This window comes from Pagrus major, chromosome 9 (genome assembly GCF_040436345.1).
Source record: "Pagrus major chromosome 9, Pma_NU_1.0".
NCBI lineage: Eukaryota > Metazoa > Chordata > Actinopteri > Spariformes > Sparidae > Pagrus > Pagrus major.
In genome coordinates this window covers 5,201,334-5,223,181 of record NC_133223.1, presented here as the reverse complement: position 1 = coordinate 5,223,181, position 21,848 = coordinate 5,201,334, and the positions used below count along the sequence as shown (strand labels likewise).

At 39.7% G+C, this 21,848-nt stretch overlaps 4 protein-coding genes across 4 annotated transcripts; all 4 read left to right on the top strand.

Moving 5' to 3' along the window:
* The first annotated feature begins 4,361 nt into the window (after window positions 1-4,361).
* LOC141002070 (gamma-crystallin M3-like) lies at window positions 4,362-5,119 on the top strand. Its single transcript, XM_073473228.1, has 3 exons — window positions 4,362-4,394; window positions 4,510-4,752; window positions 4,844-5,119. Exons 1-3 carry the CDS (start codon window positions 4,362-4,364, stop codon window positions 5,117-5,119), a joined length of 552 nt encoding a protein of 183 aa, XP_073329329.1.
* Window positions 5,120-9,556: 4,437 nt separating this feature from the next.
* Window positions 9,557-10,343, top strand: LOC141002069 (gamma-crystallin M3-like). Its single transcript, XM_073473227.1, has 3 exons — window positions 9,557-9,605; window positions 9,722-9,964; window positions 10,068-10,343. The coding sequence occupies exons 1-3, from the start codon at window positions 9,576-9,578 to the stop codon at window positions 10,341-10,343; spliced, it is 549 nt and encodes a 182-aa protein (XP_073329328.1). The 5' UTR covers window positions 9,557-9,575.
* A 1,489-nt stretch (window positions 10,344-11,832) lies between these two features.
* Window positions 11,833-12,676, top strand: LOC141002072 (gamma-crystallin M3-like). The gene is made up of 3 exons (XM_073473230.1): window positions 11,833-11,844; window positions 12,056-12,298; window positions 12,401-12,676. Exons 1-3 carry the CDS (start codon window positions 11,833-11,835, stop codon window positions 12,674-12,676), a joined length of 531 nt encoding a protein of 176 aa, XP_073329331.1.
* A 3,312-nt stretch (window positions 12,677-15,988) lies between these two features.
* Window positions 15,989-16,792, top strand: LOC141002075 (gamma-crystallin M3-like). The gene is made up of 3 exons (XM_073473233.1): window positions 15,989-16,003; window positions 16,139-16,378; window positions 16,514-16,792. The coding sequence occupies exons 1-3, from the start codon at window positions 15,989-15,991 to the stop codon at window positions 16,790-16,792; spliced, it is 534 nt and encodes a 177-aa protein (XP_073329334.1).
* Window positions 16,793-21,848: the final 5,056 nt, after the last annotated feature.

The window sequence follows — 21,848 nt, the reverse complement described above, 5'->3', positions numbered from 1 at the left end:
TGTATCTTCATTAGTGCTCGCTGGGACCAAGTGGCAACCTCCGGGGCTAAAGAAAGGAAAAACCAACACGGAAGTATCAAAGACTGGATTTCCTTGTATGGCCACTTGAGGTCAGCTCCAAAAGCGAGTCAATCTGCGTAAGACCCCATGTTAAAATGCCCAGCTTTACAGCAGAAATAAACATGTTTTTATTGTCTGGTACAAAAAGCAGTTTTGGTATCTACAGCTAATTTCCTCGCTCATGACAACTGTGCATGGAGTACATTTTAATGTGATTCTATTTATTTTATTTTACTTATATTAAGGCTTAGTTAAGAATAATTCAGGGTGTAGCTGCTTTAAGTGATAGCAAGTTGCGACATGTCAGCCGCTGTCCCCAACCCCTATGCTGTGTTTGTTGTGTTAAAGCCTTTTGGATAATTTGTAAAAAAAAAAATTTTAAACAAAACTGACAAATAATAGGGCTTGCTGCTTGCTGTGCAGTTAATTGGACTAACAGAGGAGGGACAGACGCCAGTGTTTGGGATTAACAAGCAACCCCGGTAGCATGAACTGGCGGACAACTGCTGGAGCTGGTGATCTCTGGAGGAGAAAGTCATGGGGAGATCCCAGAGATTAAAAAGTGGAATTTTTTGTCACTCTCGTTACTCAGCCTGTATACAGCAACAAACTGCGGAGGTGCTGAAATCCACTGTAAGGTACTGTAATTTGTCACGTGTGTACCAGGACAGTTCATTATTTGCCTGTTTTCCTTCCCTGTTGTGTTTCCCCTACCTGTTTCCCCCATCCTTTTCCCTTACCTGATCCTCCCTAGTGTGTGTGTGTGTGTGTGTGTGTGTGTGTGTGTGCTTGTGGGCGTGGTGTCACCACTGCAGCGGAGAGACGCACCTGTGTTTCATCAACTCATCAACTGCCACTACATAACCCCAGTCTTCGCCTCTCTTCAGTACCAGATTGCTCTGTCTCATCCGGTGACTCTCCAGCCATAATCAGTATAGTATCACTTGCCTTTGATCCTATGTGGATTTTTCATGTTTTGTGACATCGGGCCTCATGCAAGAAGCACTATATGAACAAATTTTCACTTATTTTTGGGTGTATCCACGATTTTCTCTTATTTTGTTAGTAGTCATTGATTTCTTGGATTCACCAATGTTTTCTTTTTTTTGCTCTTCTCTTTGGTAAGAGAAAATTGTAGGGGTGGTCGAGAGCACTCTCATGAAGAAAAGAGAAAGACATCCCATTTACACAGTCCACAATTTTGTTTGTCCAATGCATGGAAACATATGTTTTAAATTATAGGAACATAAAAAAAACACATATCCATCCATCCATCCATTATCTTCTTCTCTCTTCATCAGGTCGCAAAGGCAGCAGGCTTAGAAGGGTATTCGAGACCTCCTTCTCCCCAGCCATGCTTTCCAGCTCCTCCCGGGGGATCCCGAGGTGTTCCCAGGCCAGATGGGATATATAGTCGCTGCCTCGGGGTCTCCTCCCAGTTGGTCATGCCTGGTACACCTCCCAAGGGAGGCGCCCAGGAGGCATCCTAACAAGATCCCCGAACCACCTCAGCTGGCTTGTTTCAACACAAAGGAGCAGCAGCTTTACTCCGAGCTCCCCACGGATGAGTGAATTTCTCACCCTATAGTACGAGCCCAGCCACCCTGTGGAGGAAACTCATTTTGGCCGCTTGTATCTGCAATCTCTTTTTTCGGTCACTACCCACAGCTTGTGGCCATAGGTGAGGGTCGGAACATAGATAGACTGGTAAATCGAGAGCTTGGCTCAGTTCCCTTCTCACCATGATGGTCCAGAGCCGCACAGTACTGCTGATGCCACACCAAACTTGGAAATGGAGATGGACAGGAGTGTCCATCTCACGCTCCATTTTCCCCTTCACTCATGAACAAGACCCTGGGATATTTACGCAGAGAGCGCGTTTTTAGAGATCGCATAGATCTGTTTGATGAGACACATGAATGGCTGCTGCATTGTTACAGATTGCCACGAGCACTGCTTATGAATTTGTGTAATAACCTGGAGCCTCAGGTTAGGCGAGACACATGCCAGTCAAATCCTGTGCCTCCACAACTCCAAGTATTCAGCGCACTCTGAGTTTTGGCAACAGGATCATTTCAGAGAGAGATAGGAGACAGGTCAGGCATTTCACAGTCCTCTTTGAGCCGTGCGCTTCCAAGGGTACTGAAAGTGATAATATCATTCATGCCCCAGTACATATTGTTCCTGTACACTGCTAACCAGCAGGTAGAGATTAAGAACTCTTTTTTAGCTGTAGCTGGATTGCCAAATATCATTGGTGCTGAAGACTGCAGGTATATACAGATCAAACCAGTCTCTCCAGATCCATTCCTATTCCTCAACAGAAAGCTGTATCACTCTTTTAACATCCAAATAATATCAGATGCAAACTGCCACCTTCTGAATGCTGTGGCCTGTTGGCCAGGGGGAGCACAGACTCCTTTGTGCTGCAGAATAGTTCCGTGGGGAGAGCTGAAAGCCAGGTGGATGTGGCCTGATACTGTGTTTTTGACGTTCCTGTAACACCAGTGCTGACGCTGTGGAAGATCACATTTACGTTGTTTTATTTGATTTAACAATACCTCAGTTTCACTGCTGCTCTCTTCTTCTTCTTACTCCCCTTTTTCTGACGGCATCTCTCCAGTCGCTGTGCCAGTGTCAGCTATTTCCACAACACCTGCCCTTATATGGTGTTTAGTGGGCATTACCTATGCCAATTACAATTGGCCACGCGCCTCCAATTTATGATCAAGTGGGATTTATCATTTAGCACATCTGGGTTAGAGCAGATTTGGATGGCAAGAACATTTGGTGCATCTGGAATGGACTTTTCATACTTTTTCTCTCGACAAAAAAGTAATAGAAAATATAAGAGAAATTTAAGAGAATGTTGCTGCATGAGGCCCAATGTCTTTTTGCTTGGCTCACGTGCAGATACCTCAGCCGTATCTCTGCTCAGCAATCAGCCCAACTACCTTCACCTGCGATTCCTGCCTCACACTGGAAGCCAAGTGAGATTACTCTGCTCTAGCTCCTGACTCAAGCTGTTCACTTGCCTGCCCTCGTCTTCGTCAAAATCCGTTTTTGTGAAAATAAGCCTGTTAAACTCAACTCCAACCTTCTTGTCTCTACTTCTGGGTCCGCCAGTTAACAAACATAACATAATTCTCTTATTTGAGGCAACACTTGAAATTTTCCAGAATGTCAACCTATTCCTTTAACATCCTATTCACTTAATTCAGTGGCTCTCATACTGGGGGGACTTAGGAACTAATTGAATAAATATGACTTATGGAGGGAGCAAAGTTTTCTGATGCTATCATGGAGACAATTTCACAAAAAATTAATCTCGGATCTTTTAACTTTTAACTTTTTTCAACTTCTGAAGGGGGGTATAACAGAAAGGTAAGAGAAAAGGTAATTTCCATTATGTGTTAGCATCGAGCTAGGGGGCTGAGTGCTTGCTGGCCATAGAAAGCATCAAGGAAAGCATGCTGTATTATTTCCTTGTATGCAGTTCACATACTGTTGGTTTCATACCAAGGTTTCAGACATACAAATAAACGTACTGTTTGAGTAAACTAAACAAGTTGTTAAGGAATTTCATGAGTTTTGGGGAGATTGATTTAATGTGAGTCGCTACTTGGTCATACTGATGTAATTTGGTCAGTGCCCTTAAAAGTACGGTACCCAACCCTAAACATTATGCAGTCGTAAACTGTTTCTCCAAGCTGGTTTCCTCTTGAAGACTTATAAGTATTTACAGTATTAAGTCCAGAGGTTGTGATGAAATATTTGTTCTGCCTTTGAATGTTTAATTGAATAACCAAAATACATTGTATTTCATGTATGTAACACATTCATTACACCAAAGCTCAGATCAAATAAAAACAGACAGAAATTATACACTATAGATTGATTGAAATCTTTATTTCGACCATGTAGATTTTTTTTTGTTTGTTTGTTTTTTGTTTTTTTAAAGACCAAAAACAAACACACCAACAAAAGAATAGTGCATAACCATACAGGTCAGACACACAGTTTTTTACAGTCACATGGGTCTATTCACATGTTTAAAGCACTGTTGGGGATGCTTTCTATGATGAGAGAAAAGGCCTTTCTAAAGACTGTGAGGTACCCAGTCCCTGAAAAAATTAGCATTACCTCTGCATTCTATAGGCTTCAATAGTAAGTTGCTGAGTAAAGGGTTCTCTGAGGGGGGCCACTGATTCTTTATGTTTGGTCAGGTATAAAAGGAAAGGGTTAAACCCCAGATATTCAGGCAGTTCAGGAGCAAGAGCAACAACTCATCTGCAGCCAACATGAGCAACACCGGCATGAACATGAGGGGCAAGGTACTTTTAAAATAATTTTTTGTAATAAGCAAAAATTACTGTTTACAAAATGAGATCAATACATTCACCTTGCTACTTTTTTTCTAACCAACCACCAACAATAAACTTTTTTCAGATCATCTTCTACGAGGACAGGAACTTCCAGGGTCGTTCCTATGAGTGCATGAGCGACTGCTCTGACATGTCCTCCTACCTGAGCAAGTGCCACTCCTGCAGGGTCGAGAGCGGCTGCTTCATGGTCTACGACCGTCCCAACTACATGGGAAACCAGTATTTCATGAGGAGGGGCGAGTACGCTGACTACATGAGCATGATGGGAATGAGAGACTGCATCAGGTCTTGCCGTATGATCCCCATGGTAGGTATAAAAATGCATACTATAGTTCTATCACAGGTGACAAAACTTCATATTGAGACATTCATTTGTTTTTGTCTTCTCCAAAAAATAGCACAGAGGCCAGTTCAGGATGAAGATCTACGAGAGGGAGAACTTCGGTGGTCAGATGCATGAGCTGATGGACGACTGCGACAACATCATGGACCGCTACCGTATGTCTGACTGCATGTCCTGCAACGTGATGGACGGCCACTGGCTGATGTACGAGCAGCCCCAATACAGAGGCAAGATGATGTACCTGAGGCCCGGAGAGTACAGGAGCTTCAGGGAGATGGGCATGAGTGGCACCAGGTTCATGAGCATGAGGCGTATCATGGACATGTGCTAGACATTTTAATTTCGAAATAAAAAATTTGGTTCATGAGTGCCATGAGGTTCATGAGCACATATCATGGACTTTTGCTACTAAATGCTCACTGAATGTATGAAATACCACCAAATAAAGTGATTGCTGCACTACTTCTTGACTTTTGTCAAACTTATTGCACAGCTGTCAGTCAAATATTATACTGTATTGAACAATAACATTTTAAAACCTTTATTTAGTGTTTCACACATTTACATATACCAACATTTACATGTGTCGCACCTAAATCTCGCTATCAAGAACAATTCAAATCTTCTGGTGATACTGCAGTGGCCCTTGGACCTCAACGCACTGCAGCTTAAGAAAACACATGCAAATAGACAAAGCACAAACAATTAAGAAAACTTCCTTATCAATTTGACAAAACATGTATAGCAGGCCTATTCAACTAGCGGCCCCTGGATCCAGTCCTTTTGAAATTTTCTATGGCCAGCAAGAAACACACTGACCTAGTGAGCAAAAAGTGGTCTAGATCACGTCTTTTAGATGTCATTTATGGACATCTAAGACGTCTAAAAGACGTCCTCTGGGGAGCCAGAATGAAAGTTTTTTATACGTCTTTTCTGGACGTTGTATAGACGTTTATATGTTGTTTGTCGAATAAATTCTGGCTGTCCGTGGACGTCCAGATCATAGCCAGTATGAACGTCTATTCTCAACTAATTCTGGATGTCAATGGACGACCAGATCATGGCCTGGCCCGACGGACATGATATCAACCTGTTTTGGACGTCCACAGATGTTGCCTGCTAAGTGGGGACTTACTCATTCATAACAATGTGAGGTGGCTTAGCAAAGGAAAGGTTCTAGACTGTTTCTGTGAACTCCGCCAGGAGGTTGTGTCTTTCCTTGGCACATACAAACACAAATGGGCAGCAAACTTCTTGGAGCACATGTTGGGTGTTTACAGTTTATGGCAGAAGTCTACTTTCTGTGTGACATTTTTGGACACTTGAACACTTTGAATCTGGAAGTGCAGGGGCGGGAAAAGTCTATCACTGATTTGGTTGAGAGGCTTTGTGCCTTCAAAAGAAAGCCAACAGTTTTCACAACAAACCTAATGGCAAAAAGTTGCTGCACTTCCCACAACTCCATGCATTCATGAGCACAGCACCCAGGGCACACATAACGCATGTCATAACAGACTTCATGACAAAACTGACTCATAACTTCACTGAGAGATTGCAAGACTTCAGCATTCCCACTGAGGTACTGCAGTTTGCTCTCCATCAAACCTGAAGCAGACTTCTGTGTAAAAACGGTAATGGCTTGTATTGACGAGATTGATGTGCAGTCTTCATTTGTTCAACTATGTTAGCAAATATCAGTACCCCATAATCAGGAAAGTTGCAGTGCTAATACTGACAATGTTTGGATCTACCTACACGTATGAGTCTAGCTTTTCTCATATGAATGCGATCAAAACAAGGTCACGGTGTTTCATGACCAGTATTTTATTTAACCTTTAAATCTCGAGAGGATCAATGAGGGCAAGCCCTCATTTACAATGATGTCGAGAGCACAGGGGAACAAAGAGACAAACAACAACAAAAACAAACATTGTTGAAAACAATTACATTCAAAAGCAGAGTAGCTGGAAATCATATTTTTAAATTGGCAAAACCATGTACAACAGTGGGAAGACATATCATTGATATAAAAAGACAATTGAGTTGATTCTGGGATATAACCAGTTAAATGGTTACAGGTGAAACGTTAATGCCATTGTACCCTTCTCTTTGCTGTATGAAGTACTTCTTTGCAACACCATGACTTTGAATTGTGTGTACATTTTGTTACTTTGCTGACTGTTTTTACAGCTGTGCAAAAATCCTATCCACTCAAGACCTAGCATATGCTTATGCATCACGGTCATTGTCGTATTAGAAACAATCCACTTCCACTGTTAGTAGCATGGAAACTAGTAGCCCCACACTCCATTGTTGTCATTTAGCCCGTTTCCATGACCACAATAATCCAATAACTGGGAATAATCAGGTTATGATAACATATAACATCAGTACTACTGCAAATTGACCTATTAGCTGAATTAAATTGTATTAAATTAAATTAAAATTGTATAAATTGTTTTATTGTATTAAACATACAGTGTGCTCCCTCATAAACAATATAAAGTAATTAACAGTGGGAAATGCCAAAATTGTCACAAACTTCTAAGTATCAATTATCCTCTCACATGTAGGCTATGTGTAGCCTGACTATCTGCAAGAAATGGCCATCGGCATGGACGATACACATTCAGTGTCCAGTACAGTAAGCAAACACATCTAGGCATACATTGAAGCCACACAGAAAATCAAAGGTCTAATCAATTTGGTTCAGATTGTACACCTAGGCTTAGATTACTGCTCAAGTTGGCAATATTGTCCAAATAAGACTACCTCATTGTGAGCAATTATAAACAAAAGGATATCATTGCTAACAGTCACTCAAATTAATTATGCTCACATCGGCGTCCATTTGAGATGTCAAACCAAACTAAGCACCATGCTGAATTAAACATTATACTAAGGGACTCAAATAACCTGCCTGCAGGGCTTGCAGTCACTTGTGTTATTAATGAAGTAGTGACTAAAGTATTGAAAGGTTTCAAACCCTGTATGAATTGCAAATGAAACATGGAAGGGGCATCGGACAAGAAACCTGGACAGAGTTGCAATTGCTGTCAACCCTTAATGACTAATGGTAGCCACTTAAGGCTGTAAAGTTGAACATATTTCAACGTCTAAAAACTGCTAAAAAAAAACACAACCAGCAGCGTAGGAGAGGAGCCATAAGAACCATAAGAAAACAAGGGTTTTGCTAGCGACAGGTTTCTAGCACCACTTGTCTGTGTCATTGATCTCTAAGCAAGCAAACTTTTGTTGTTGTTGCCCAGCGTCTTTTTTCCAAGCGCTCTGCCTTTTTTTGCACGGTCGCTCCAAGCAGGCACTTTCAAAAAATACTTGGAAGGTGATTGGATGAACCATCTGTCTGTAAACGTCTATCATAGGCTAACCTCAACCATCTGATTAACAGTAGAAGAGCTCCAGCTGTGCCAGTTGATAAATCAAACTCTTACCGAAGCCAGTTAGGGGAGAAGAATGAAAACATCTTTTCCATCAAGAAAAGCCTTCAGTGCTGTTCGTTGCTCTCCTTTTAAAGAAGTCATATTAATGTTACTTTTATTTGGGGGTCCTAGTAGAAAAGGTTTACATACTTTAATTTTCAAAAAACACATTCTTTTTTATGTCGAGCAAGGTAGTGTGATCGAAAATAACACAACTACAGCTGGTAACCATAGCTGCGTTACAGCCATATACATTTTATAATATATATGAATACATATATATATATATATATGTATATATATATATATATATATATATATATATATATATAGATATCTATATATCTATATATATATATATATATATATATATATATATATATATATATATATATACATATATATATATATGATGCACATAAGTTACTGAAGTAAAGGCTTGACTTCAAACCAGGCATTTCAGGCAGTGCAGAAGCAGTGTTTTCTGTGGGAGAGAGTCACTCCTTTTGGCCTGGACTTTGGGCTTTTTCACTTTGCAGACCTTTGACATGCACAAAAACGCTTCATAACACAATAAAGGAAAGGACATGGATGTTCGATCATTTTTTGGACCAGCTACAAGCCTATAGCTTGAAGCCTGTCAAGAGGGATTTGTAAGATTACATAACTGTTCAGCTTCCTCACAAGGTAAAAAAACAGTTAACAATTTAAGTAAATTCACTTCAATTCTGGTTTAACAATAATTCTGCAATTACGGGCCAGTGTTTTGTTCCAGATGGTTATGATTAAGCATTGGGAACTTGCTATTACGTTAGCTCCGTTTTGCACCTGTTTTTTTTATGTCAGTTTATCACATGCTGTCTTTACTGTATTTACTTTGAGTTATTTCTTCCCCCATCATAAAATCTACTCAGATCAGTTTAAACTGTTTATATACCAGTGTGTTAATTAAAGGCAACCATGAAGTACAGAAATCTTAGATTTTTTTTTTTTATCAATTCAGATTGTTAAAGTAACTTTAATTGAATAGCCCCTGGCATAACATAGGTGTCCCACTGAAACAGTCATGACAAGCTCAAAACTAGGGGGGGGGGGGGGGGGGGGTCCTTTGTGTTAACTGATGAAAAGGGTCACATTTCTGAAGTCTTCGAGGGCCCAGTCATGTGATTATATGACACAGTTACAGAGGCCTGCACAGTGCTCTGTACCATGTTGCTGTGTCAGGGGTTTAAATGAGGCCCCACTGACTGGGTAGGGTTTGGTCGGGTATAAGAGCAAGGGTTAAACCAGACAGGACAGCAGTGCAGCAGTAGCATCAGCAACAGCAGCAGCTCAATTACCACAAGTATGACCACCACTGATATGAGCATGGGCAAGGTAAACTTGTAATTTTACATACAAATTACAAATGTTAGGACTGTTATTTACACAAAATATCAAGTAAAGTATTGTGCATGATTCCACTATCAATTTACATATACCTTGTTTTTCAGATCATCTTCTACGAGGACAGGAACTTCCAGGGTCGTTCCTATGAGTGCATGAGCGACTGCTCTGACATGTCCTCCTACCTGAGCAGGTGCCACTCCTGCAGGGTGGAGAGCGGCTGCTTCATGGTCTACGACCGTCCCAACTACATGGGAAACCAGTATTTCATGAGGAGGGGCGAGTACGCTGACTACATGAGCATGATGGGAATGAGCAGTGGTATCAGGTCTTGCCGTATGATCCCCATGGTAGGTATAAAACAATATCTGTCATTCTATGGTTCTGTTACGGGTGATTTCCCCCACAAAAGTATTAAGTAATTAATTTGTTTTTATTTTTTCTAAAATATAGCACAGAGGCCAGTTCAGGATGAGGATCTACGAGAGGGAGAACTTCGGTGGTCAGATGCATGAGCTGATGGACGACTGCGACAACATCATGGAGCGCTACCGTATGTCCGACTGCATGTCCTGCAACGTGATGGACGGCCACTGGCTGATGTACGAGCAGCCCCACTACAGAGGCAAGATGATGTACCTGAGGCCCGGAGAGTACAGGAGCTTCAGGGACATGGGCATGAGTGGCACCAGGTTCATGAGCATGAGGCGTATCATGGACATGTGCTAGACATTTTCATTTCTGAAATAAAAAATGAAAGATAAAACAAAAACTTACTCTTGTGACTGTTTTTTCCTGTTTTTTCACGTTTACAAAAATGACTTCATCTGATACATTGAATAAACACTGTGGACTAATGAGGATCAAAATATAAAGAGGGTGAAATATATGATCATTAAGGAATGTTTGACCATATGTCCCATCAGAATGTTTAATTTCTGCCTTGACATGGTTACCCACTGTCCTTCACCATTGGCAAGCTCCTGTTAGTAGACTCTTGGTGTCTGTAGGTTCAGATAAAGATGATTCTTGAAGAGATTCCAGACTTCCCTAATAATAGTAATGACATAAGAGACAACATTGAACAAGAGTTATACACACATTGTCTGGTGCCCTCCTGTCGGATGACATGATGATACGAGAATCTCTATGACTTATGACATACTGTATAAAGCTGAGTGAATGTAATGTTACTTTAAGCTTTTTGTGAGGATGTGTCCGTGTATACAATCTTATTTGTGAGATTCTCAGTGAGGTGCCACCATTTCTTGTGGATATTTATGACCTCATCTAAAGTAGTAGTTGTCAGACCTGAACCTGTTACAGTGAGGCTGTATTATTCAATACAATACTATACAATATACAATTATACGATACAATAATCAATATTATTCAATATTCCCTATCATTTTTACTCGCTATTGTTTCTTAATTGTTATAATATTATATTTATAAATCTGATCGTTATTGAAAACTCCAAGACAGCATCATAAAATACAATAAATACAATACTAACAACGTTTACATGCTATAAAGAGCATGAATAATATCCAGTTAACCATTAACAAGTTTGAGTCCCCATTTAAAATAATTAAAACAATACCTTTTAGATATACAGTTTACTATTTGTTGTATATGCTTTTTTGTTGTGCTCTCTAAATTTTGACTAAAAATGTGGAGATATATACTATTTGTTTTATCAAACATTGTCCTTCGCTATAGCATTCATTCACATCTTTAAATTAATACAAGCACATTTGAATGAGTGCTTAAGACCATTTACTTCCATTGTGACCTGTGGGACATTTTTGTTCAATAGAGTTTGCAGTGTCAGTCTAGCGATACAAATTGAGATAACAAGAAATTTACTGAACTGTTGATTTACACTATGCCTTAAAAAATATTGACACATGTTCGTTCTATCTTATTATTTTCAGTATGTTACCTCTTGAGTTGAATCGTCTTGATAATATTCAAAGTAAAAAATGCGAATGATAGATAAAGAAGCCATTGATCTAGAATGATACAAATTGTGAGAGGGTGCATAATAACCCTTTGCCATCAGCATTCATGAACAGAGGGACGAACATTGCATGCTCATGCTGACTCATGACTTCCATACAATAGTACCATCAATTGTTTGGATGTCACGTTAGGTATAAAAAAGGTCCATGTCCAGGATAGGATTGCTATAGCATCACTCATTCTATCAGCCACCATGCACGGCAAGGTAAGTTTATCACAGATACTTTACTATTCTTTTTCCCCTATGATGCATGCTTACATTCAGTTCTTATCGTTGCTTCATTATAATCTTATGTTGTATTGAGCAAAGAAAGGCTCCATCGATGCATAATGACCCATAATACTATCTGTTTACTTATTGGGATTGGTAACCATCCACGATGATACCAAACTTCGACTTTTCTGTCGGGTTCTAGATCATCTTCTACGAGGACAGGAACTTCCAGGGTCGCTCCTATGAGACCAGCAGCGACTGTGCGGACATGTCCTCCCACCTGAGCAGGTGCCACTCCTGCAAGGTGGAGAGCGGCTGCTTCATGATCTACGACCGTCCCAACTACATGGGTCAGCAATACCTCCTTAAGAGAGGGGAGTATTCTGACTATCAGCGCATGATGGGTTTTGGTGACTGCATCAGGTCCTGTCGTATGATCCCCATGGTATGAAATTCAGAAGCATCACATATCTCACATGACTACTCAAAGGATTTAAGTTTTGATCAGAATGACTAATCACAATATATTTAAATGGTCTATTAACAGCACAAAGGGTCCTATAAAATAAAGATCTACGAGAGGGAGAACTTCGGTGGTCAGATGAATGAGGTGATGGACGACTGCGACAACATCATGGACCGTTACCACATGTCTGACTGCCAGTCCTGCAACGTGATGGACGGCCACTGGCTGATGTACGAGCAGCCCCACTACAGAGGCAGGATGATGTACCTGAGGCCCGGAGAGTACAGGAGCTTCAGAGGCCTAGGATATGATGGAATGAGATTCAGCTCTATCAGACGCATTACGGACTCCTGTTAACTTCAAACAAATTTGTTCTAAAAAGAAACTGACCTCAGAAATAAAAGAAAGTTCATATTTAATATGGCATATTGGTAATCTATTAATTTGACTCATTGTGTTTGTGTTTGTATAATGTGAATGCAAAATTTGATTTAAAAAAAAATGGAACAAGTATAGTTATAAAGAGTAAGTGTTGTTGCTCATTGATCAGTTCTATTATCCTCTACATCATACTGTAGAAGAGAGACCTCAAATGTTGTCATTTATGACCTCATATTTTCACCAGGGGTGGGGAGGGAAACTCTTGGTTATCAATAAATATTCTTCATAATATATAAAATGGGGGGAAATGTCTGTAATCCTCTTGTAGATTAAAGTAAACATGTCGTTACAAAGAAATGCATTATGATTAAGGTTGTATTTGTAGATTTAAAAAAACATTTGAAACAACAGTAGTAAAATAGTTTAGGCTGATGTTGTCATTGTTACAGGTTTTAAAAATAAATACAGATATTTTAAAGTGTAGCTTTGAGTATAAAAGCATTAAGTTAGAGATATGGAATTATTTTTTAAATAAAATATCACATACCGCGAGGTATAAATAGTTCAACAACTGCAGGCTAAGCAAATCACAGTTTTTGATTCTCTAAAGCATTTTAACATTGGCTGGTTCAGTTGTTAAAGGCACAATCCATGAGTGGTGTGGAGCACACATGTCACCCCAACATTAGAGACCACATAGACATATGGACTTGTATGCAAACCATGTAGACTCCAATGAATAGTTGCCTTATATGGACTGGGCTTTAACATGATGGCAATATTCAAGAAGCCTAAACAATAAATGCAGTATTCTTCACAGCACTTGTTTTTATTATTATCATTACCATTAGGGAATACCAATAGAATTAAAACTGGATACTCTTCCAAAGAGAACTAATTGCTGTGTAGTCTTCACAGTTAGTAATTTCTTGTTCCTAGAAAATCAAAAAGCAGTTTAAGGAGCAATTTGTACAATACAGCTGGAGTTTTAGTTTAAAACAAGAGTGAAGAAACAACAGTGTTGATATTATTTCAGTCCTGACAGTGGAAAGATGGAACTTAAGGCTCATTGTTTATTGCAAAAAACATGAAAAAAATAAGTTTAATGTGTCAAATAACTAACCAGAGTATACACCAAATGGATATAGTAAACAATAATTTTATTGCCATTAGCTTTTCATCAAGTGGTTTAAAAGTCCTATTTGTAAGAAAATGTCATTTTTGAATCTCATTCCCAACTTTTTGGTTGGGTCAGCCGCCATCCCAAAGCATCACTTCTTCGTGAGTTGGAAATGAGACTCAAAAATCTACTTTTCTTACAAATAGGACCTTTAAGCAATAAAACAATAATTATCCACTTATTTCACCTTGTTGTATCTACACAATTTTTTCAATATGCCCAAGATGCATAAAATTATGAAGAAGTACTTTATTTATTACACATGCACAAACAGGACCTATACACATGCATTAGTGGAGAGGTGTCAGCAAGGGGGCTTCCCATATGAGGCTCAAGGTGCAATTAAGGGTTTGGTGCCTTGCTCAAGGGTACCCCAGCAGTGCACAGGGGGTGAACCGGCACTTCTCCAGCTATCAGTCCTCTCTCTGTTTAGACTGGTCCAAGCGGGTCTTCAACCAGCATCCCTTCAGTCCCCAAACCAAGTCCCTGAGGACAGAGCAGGAAAACCCAAAGTGTAAAGTGGGTATTGCTAACAGGCAACACTATTCACTTGCCTCATGAGCTTAATGTTGGGTTAAAGCTGCTTTCAGTATTTTTTGACACTAGAGGGCAGAAACAATTTCAAAGAAACATAGCCAGGAATACGACAAATCTGTCATACATCATCATGTCCATCTCAGTATGCAGCAACACTATATTTTTGACTATTTTTTTTGTAAAACAAAGTTAGAAATTATTTAAAGTTTAAACCTTACTATGGTTTATTAAGACACTTCTCTTAAGTGCTGTACCTGTATATGTGTGGGGAATCTTGCTATGAATCCTGCACATGTGAACAATAAGCTTTGAAGGATAGCTGAAATCCCTATGGGCACAGAGATAATGTAATAGTTCCATGGTCACCAGATAAGGCTCTCCTATATGATGAAAAATCTGATTTTATTATCAGCATAATGTTTCAGGAAATATTTGCTTCACAACCTTTTCAATTATGGTGTACCGTTCCACACCTTAAAAACCCATAGAATTGAAGTTAGTTGGTTTTTTTTACTAAATTATTGTAGAGCATGAAGAAAACCTTCAACTGCCTCAAACACATTTTCAAATGCATTTGTGTCAGTTTTACTTTTGGAGATAAAATAAATAAAAGAAGAAATCAGGTGGTTACTAATGAAGACTTGCTAATTGGTTGCTCATAAAGGATTAAAGTCAGAAGTCCATTCGTAAACATACTCTCTTCATTGGTATCACTTAAAAGTGTGAGTAAATACAGTTTATTGATGACGTGTTTTCAACTATAGAACAGAATGACTGATGGAATGCGATCAATTATATGTCAGCTTTGAAAAGACTTATTAAAGTCTGTTTTTGTTTGTTTTCTCCTCATGATGATATGCAGCTGCCTGTGTTAATGTTTTTTTCTGCCAATAAATGTTATGCTATGATATGTTGTTATGTTATGATATTTGTGCTGTTCTGACATGTTATCATACCAATAAAGTACTCTATCCATACATGTACAAGTTTGTTTCTGCTTAAAATACAATAAGGCTTTTTAAAGAGTTTGTTTTTAAACTATTTGTATGAATAAATGCATACAATTGCAAATGATTTAAAGATTGTTTTAAGAATAAATCAAAGAAGACTTTTAGAAACGAGGCCTTTGGTCTTGTGTGCAGATCAGTATTCCAAACCATGAAATTCACTGTAAACAATAATGAGGCTGATTAAAACAGATACGAAAAAAATGCTGAAATATACACATAAGACAGACATTTTACTGATTAAAACATCAGACTAGAGGTAACATATTTCATAAGCCGTTCAACGTAAAGGTATGTTTGTGGACAACACAGTCTCTATTATTCAGCAGCAAAGACAATACAAAGCGGGGCCTCTTCTCACAAATGCAACCACCGCAAATCATGATCTGTTGAAGGTCACTTTGAATTGAACAGTACACGGGGGCCTCTGCTCCATGTTGCGCTGTCAGGAATTTGAACAATAGGGTCATGTATCCTTTTGGTGCCAGGTCAGGTATAAAAGCTGCAGGGATACATCAAGACATTGTGCAGTCATTTTGAGCCAAAACAGTATTAACAGTAGCCATGACCATGGGCAAGGTGTGTACAGCTGTAGCTTTTGATTCCATACATATTTAGTTTAATATGATATATATAGAAAAAAAAATAATTTGTACTGTATACAAGCTGTACTACACTGTGGTGTCATCCTAATGGCTTCTTCTTTTTTTTCAGATCATCTTCTACGAGGACAGGAACTTCCAGGGTCGTTCCTATGAGACCAGCAGCGACTGCGCTGACATGTCCTCCTACCTGAGCAGGTGCCACTCCTGCAGGGTGGAGAGCGGCTGCTTCATGGTCTACGACCGCACTAACTACATGGGAAACCAGTTCTTTGCCAGGAGGGGAGAGTACTCTGACTACCAGCGTATGGGCATGAGTGATTGCATCAGGTCTTGCCGCATGATCCCCATGGTACTGTTACTCACTATTTCCTGTTCATTTGAAATTACACCTTCCATGTATGAAAAATATTGAACCTGGTGAAAGCAAATAACGGTATTTGAAGAAGGATTTCAATGGCTCATTCTCACTCATTTCAATTTACAGCACAGAGGCCAGTTCAGGATGAGGATCTACGAGAGGGAGAACTTCGGTGGTCAGATGCATGAGCTGATGGACGACTGTGACAACATGATGGACCGCTACCGTATGAACGAATGCCAGTCCTGCAACGTGATGGACGGCCACTGGCTGATGTACGAGCAGCCCCAATACAGAGGCAAGATGATGTACCTGAGGCCCGGAGAGTACAGGAGCTTCAGGGACATGGGCATGAGTGGCACCAGGTTCATGAGCATGAGGCGCATCATGGATTCCTGTTATTAAAGCACAAATGTATAAAGGCAAGATTTTAAATAAAATCTTGTGATTGTCTTTTAAATGAATTCCTCTGTTACTTATCACTAAGTGGCCTTAAACACACAAAAAGGTTATTTATTTAAACAACATGGATACAGAATGTTCTGTTTCATTACTTGCTTCAAATCTGAAAAGCCTACATACTGTTTATGTTTATCAATAACAGATAAAGTATCAGTTTGATAACTGACTTCCAACTAGAGGGATACTTTGAGGAAGACTGACAACAAAGTCCTCCATGGCACATGGTGGCCTCTTGACATTAAATTCAATCAGGAGGTCAATAAGTAACAAACATTTAAGGCACACTCAGTAATTACAATATAACATGTAGGTTTGGAAAATAAAAGTATAGCATACATTTTTTATTAGGTGGTTCTAAACAAAGTGTTTCATTTCCCAGGCAACAATGTTGGTCGTCCTGTCACAAGGCAGACAGCAAGCCTTACTGTACCATAGTAAGTCACATAAGTGCAAAAATATTCATTTTGAATAACTGGAAAAAAAGAAAAGCATCATATAGAATAACACCTGCTTACTTTTTTCAAGCACAGTCATATTTCCTTATATTTCTAAACACTTGATGTTGACCATATTATTATATATGTACTGTACAAAGTAATTCATGTCACTGATTTACACATGTATATGTTAATAGGCTAAATATTTTCAGCATTGATTCTACTTTTCTTTTTACAACAAGATATTCAGTTTGTTATAAACTCTGTCACTCTGACACGCAAAAACATATCAATCTTTTGTCATTTGGAGGCAGTACTAGAACTTTAAAAAGGCTGACATTCAAAACAATTGATTAACATTACAATGTTTGTACTCCAATAGAGTGTGAGAGAGCCACGCACGCCCATCAGCCACGTTTGCATTGTGACACATAATGGGAAAGGTACAGCAATTTGTTTTTCTAGTTCCCCAGCGTTTAGAAGATAATATGGCCATTTTGTGGAAATCACAAGAGTTTTATGAACCATTTCCTTTTGTAAAACATATTCATCCTCCACTGTAAAGTTGCTGGATTATCTTTGAGTATACAAAATTCATGGTAGAGCAATAGATTTAAAATATAAGCATTAGATGAGCTTCTTGTCTTGCCACAAGTTAAGTATGTGTTGTGTATTTGCTGAAATACAGAATGTACTTCTGATCAGGTGTACATGTTTGTTGAGGCTGGCAGGAAAAGCTCAGATATACAGATAACCACAGGCTTACCATGCAACAGATAGAGAGAGAAGAGAGAGAAGAACCTGACAGAGTGACTGATGTTTCACAGATGCTTAGTCTTTGGGAGCCAGATGAAGCTGTTTTCTGGTGTCTGCACATATTGCATGACTAAGAAGAATATTGCACAGATAGAATTAGTATTAATGTTGGGGAACTGTAGATTATACCAAGTTTACTATGTCATTGTTGTGGTAGCTTATACAGTATATCGACACCTTTAGAAATTAATCAACTTGCTGGAAACCAGTTAAATCAGGAGAGACTCATAATTTTTTGAATGGACATAAAGATTTATTGCCATGTGTACAAAGAGAATGAGAGTCATTGGTGGTTAGACTCCATCGTGATGAAGTAAATTTTTTGGGGGGTGATGAAGCTGTGCGTAGAATAAGAAACCCCCCAAAGAAAAGTGAAGAATAGAAAAGAACGACAGGCACTAATTTTTTTATGCATATCAATACTTACCTTACTGCACAGACAAATTTCTAGCAAAAGAAGCATAACAGTATTAAATAGAGACATGCATGGCTGGGAAGAAAGATATAAATATTATGATCTGCCCCCCTGCATAGAACTCGATGCTTACGAAATGATCAGCATGATTAAAGGTCAGCAAGGACCCGACTGAAATAAAAGGTCATGCAACCAAACAAAAATTAGGACAATGATAAACAGAAATAAAGTGCATATATCATGAATGATGTATGAGGTCACGAAGACCATGAATGTGAACAAATAAATAAACGGTCACATAAGGACCAAACAGAAACAAAAGTCATAAGACCAACAGAAATTAAGGCCTGTGGGTCGACGAAAATAATAAGTCCGGGTGACTAGAAGAAATTAAGGTCTGACGGCCAGTTGGAAAATTTCATAAAGATGTGTGAGGTCACGAAGACCATGAATCTGAATAAATGATTAAACGTTCAACGTACAGTCCTAAACACAAATTAAAGTCACGTGACAATGAAAATTAAGGACAACAGGCAAACAAATAATATTCAAACAGAATACAGTCCGACAACCAGACATAAATTAACATTATGATGCATGAGACATGTCGATCATGATACAAAACGAAATAAATGAGTCATGAAAACCAGACTGAATGTTAGTGGGATGACATCCCCACCAAAGGAATTGAAATATGATATTTAGTTATTTAAATATGTGCAATGATTTTCGGTAAAAACCATGATGAACATTGTTAGTGACTGAAAATACCGTGAGCACCACCACCAGTTGCATGCTTGTCTTACTGGAGGATTAGGGCTTCGGCGATTTTTGATCTGAGAGAACAATGTTGATATCAGGGCGAATGAAGGAAGTGTAGGCAGATGATGACGAACGCCCAAGTTTTTGCAGGGAGGCTGATGAACTGCCTTGGTTGGCGGCAGAGTTAGCAGCACCTATCCTAAATGAATGCCCTGAATAGAGCGGAGGGGGTAGGTTGCATTTGATAAGAACTTGCTTTAAATGATGATTAAACCACTTTTTTGATAAAGGGGTATTCCCTGGGTTAAGGAATTATGGAGAGAAGGGGCTAGTGTTAGGTCTAATATGCAGGTATTTAATCATGGATTTGAAGGGACAGAATGTGGAATCGGTGCAAGCCACAACTACAGAGCAAGCGCCTCCACACTTGGAATGTTTAAGATGTAGAAGGGAGGAGGGAAGGCAGACAGGGATAACACAAAAAACAACAAAAACCCTGACTGCCACAGTAGGACCGTGACAGAAGGAAGGTGGCCAGCAACTTGCGAACCACTGCCCTTGAAAGAACCCCCCAAAACCCACGGATGGAGCAGCATCTGTGACAAACATCAGCGAATCGTAGGAATGCACGAGCTCGTCATAGAAAAAAGTAATGCCATTCCAGTAATCGAGCAGATGTAACCAGAAGCACAAATTAGAGCGGCAGCCTTCATCTAGCGAAATGAGATTGAGGAGATTTAGTATGGAAGACGCCATGTCTAATTATTGGTGCGGCATAGTGAAGAGAGAAGGGCTCAGGTGGAATTAGGCTATTAGCGCTTGAGAAGGGGTCAGTATGGACCAGTTTAGGCTGGATGTTAGATTGGGCGATGTTAGAGCGCAGCTTTGCTGGAGAATGCTTTATGTTACAGGTAGAATATGTTTTTCCCATATTTGAGATTAAGGTCACTGATGAGGGCTTAATAGGCATGTGGTTCCTGCTTTCTTTCAGAGAAAATGGAGCAGATGACATCACAGTAAATGCAGGAAGCGATAAGAAACTTTTTAGTCAGGCATCTGCAGACTTAAATATTGCCGCGATATTTTCCCCAGTGGCGATGGCTCTATTGCACTCGGGGGAAAGCAGGATGAGACGGACTAGGTTGATGTCTTTACCTTGGAGAATTTTTTACCTTAGCTTGGGGGATATGTTTGGGGCCTGAGGAATGTATTGCCTACCTAGAGGAGGAGCTGGGACAGCTGAGGCCAGAGAATGCTGAGTGACTCCGACCAGTGAGGTTGTAGAGGGCTGAGTAGATGACAGGGCTGACTGCCGCATTGAGGCCTGGATGGCGGTGATGGCCACAGAACATGAGGCTGAGGCATTCTCCAGAAACGCCCATGTCAGGTGACTGGAGGGAGCAGGGAGAGAAGTGAATGAAAAGATAGTCTTCCTGATTGAACTTGTTTAGGAATGTTTAGGAATTCATTTATGAGTGGCAATCATGTTTGCAGTTCTCAAACTTATTTTACCTCACACAATACTTTGATACACTTGGGGTCTAGCTAGCTCTGAATAGTGGTGTGCGGATCAACACAGAAAAATCAACTTCAGATCCCAAATGTTTCTGTTCTAGAATCATATTAAAAGATTGATATCTAAACAAGGTAATTTGGGGTAAATGTGTATTTTATCATTAACAGGGACAAGGTAACTACATTATCACCAAGGTTAAGTCTAAATAACACCCACTTAGGAACTACTTCTACTTCTGCCTGTCATAGTCATATGCAAACATCTGGAGCTTTTTCATTTCTCAGAGCAGCAGTGCTGCTGTATGTGATGTGTGTGGGAGGACTGTGAGGTACTGTGGCAACACAACAAACCTTGTTAAGCATCGGATTTAATCACAATACTGAATATGGTGAGGTAGTGCAGCAATGGTCTGAAGAAGAGGAGGGAAAGGTGCTGCTAGGGTGAGACTTTAATCACAGTCCTTTGGCATCGGCAGGCATTATCCATTACAGAAAGAGAGCGAATGTATCTATGGGCAAAATTCACTTTTTAACTTAAGCTTTAACTTATTAAGCTTTTGTACAAAATATCAGTACCATATTGGTATCAGCAATACCAGCCCATTTTCTCTTGGTATTGGATTTTAAAGGAAATCACTGAGGGTGTGTCCCTGTGTGGTTAAATTCAGGACAACGCTCTGTAAATTCAGTAGGCTACTCGCAAGAGACTCCGGTTCGCTCTCTTTTTTTTCCCCTCTATTCTCTGTAATGTTACGTTCACAAAGTGTTGTGTCAAATCCCAATTCATTGAGCACATCCACAAGATACACTCAGATGCACTCCAAACCTGCAGAGGGCGACCACACGCAAAAGAGTTGGTGGAACCCAAACTCTCAGCACGTGCTCCTAGAGGGACCATATTCACCTGTGCACCCATTGGAAAGCATGGCATGAAATGTTTGGAGGTTGCTCAGTTAGCCCTCTCACCTGCTCCTGAAAACAAGACACGACCACAGCTCCTGATCAATCAGAGGGCGCAACTGGTACGAAAAAACAACTTTGAGTGTGGATGATG

What these genes read in the sequence shown, in the direction of transcription:
- LOC141002075 (XM_073473233.1), top strand. An exon ending in CTTGCCGCATGATCCCCATG is followed by an intron (nt 16,379 to 16,513) that starts GTACTGTTACTC and finishes TTCAATTTACAG; the next exon opens with CACAGAGGCCAGTTCAGGAT.
- LOC141002069 (XM_073473227.1), top strand. Translation starts at nt 9,576, where the DNA reads ATGACCACCACTGATATGAGCATGGGCAAG. An exon ending in CTGATATGAGCATGGGCAAG is followed by an intron (nt 9,606 to 9,721) that starts GTAAACTTGTAA and finishes CTTGTTTTTCAG; the next exon opens with ATCATCTTCTACGAGGACAG. An exon ending in CTTGCCGTATGATCCCCATG is followed by an intron (nt 9,965 to 10,067) that starts GTAGGTATAAAA and finishes TCTAAAATATAG; the next exon opens with CACAGAGGCCAGTTCAGGAT.
- LOC141002070 (XM_073473228.1), top strand. Translation starts at nt 4,362, where the DNA reads ATGAGCAACACCGGCATGAACATGAGGGGCAAG. An exon ending in GCATGAACATGAGGGGCAAG is followed by an intron (nt 4,395 to 4,509) that starts GTACTTTTAAAA and finishes AACTTTTTTCAG; the next exon opens with ATCATCTTCTACGAGGACAG. An exon ending in CTTGCCGTATGATCCCCATG is followed by an intron (nt 4,753 to 4,843) that starts GTAGGTATAAAA and finishes TCCAAAAAATAG; the next exon opens with CACAGAGGCCAGTTCAGGAT.
- LOC141002072 (XM_073473230.1), top strand. An exon ending in CCTGTCGTATGATCCCCATG is followed by an intron (nt 12,299 to 12,400) that starts GTATGAAATTCA and finishes GTCTATTAACAG; the next exon opens with CACAAAGGGTCCTATAAAAT.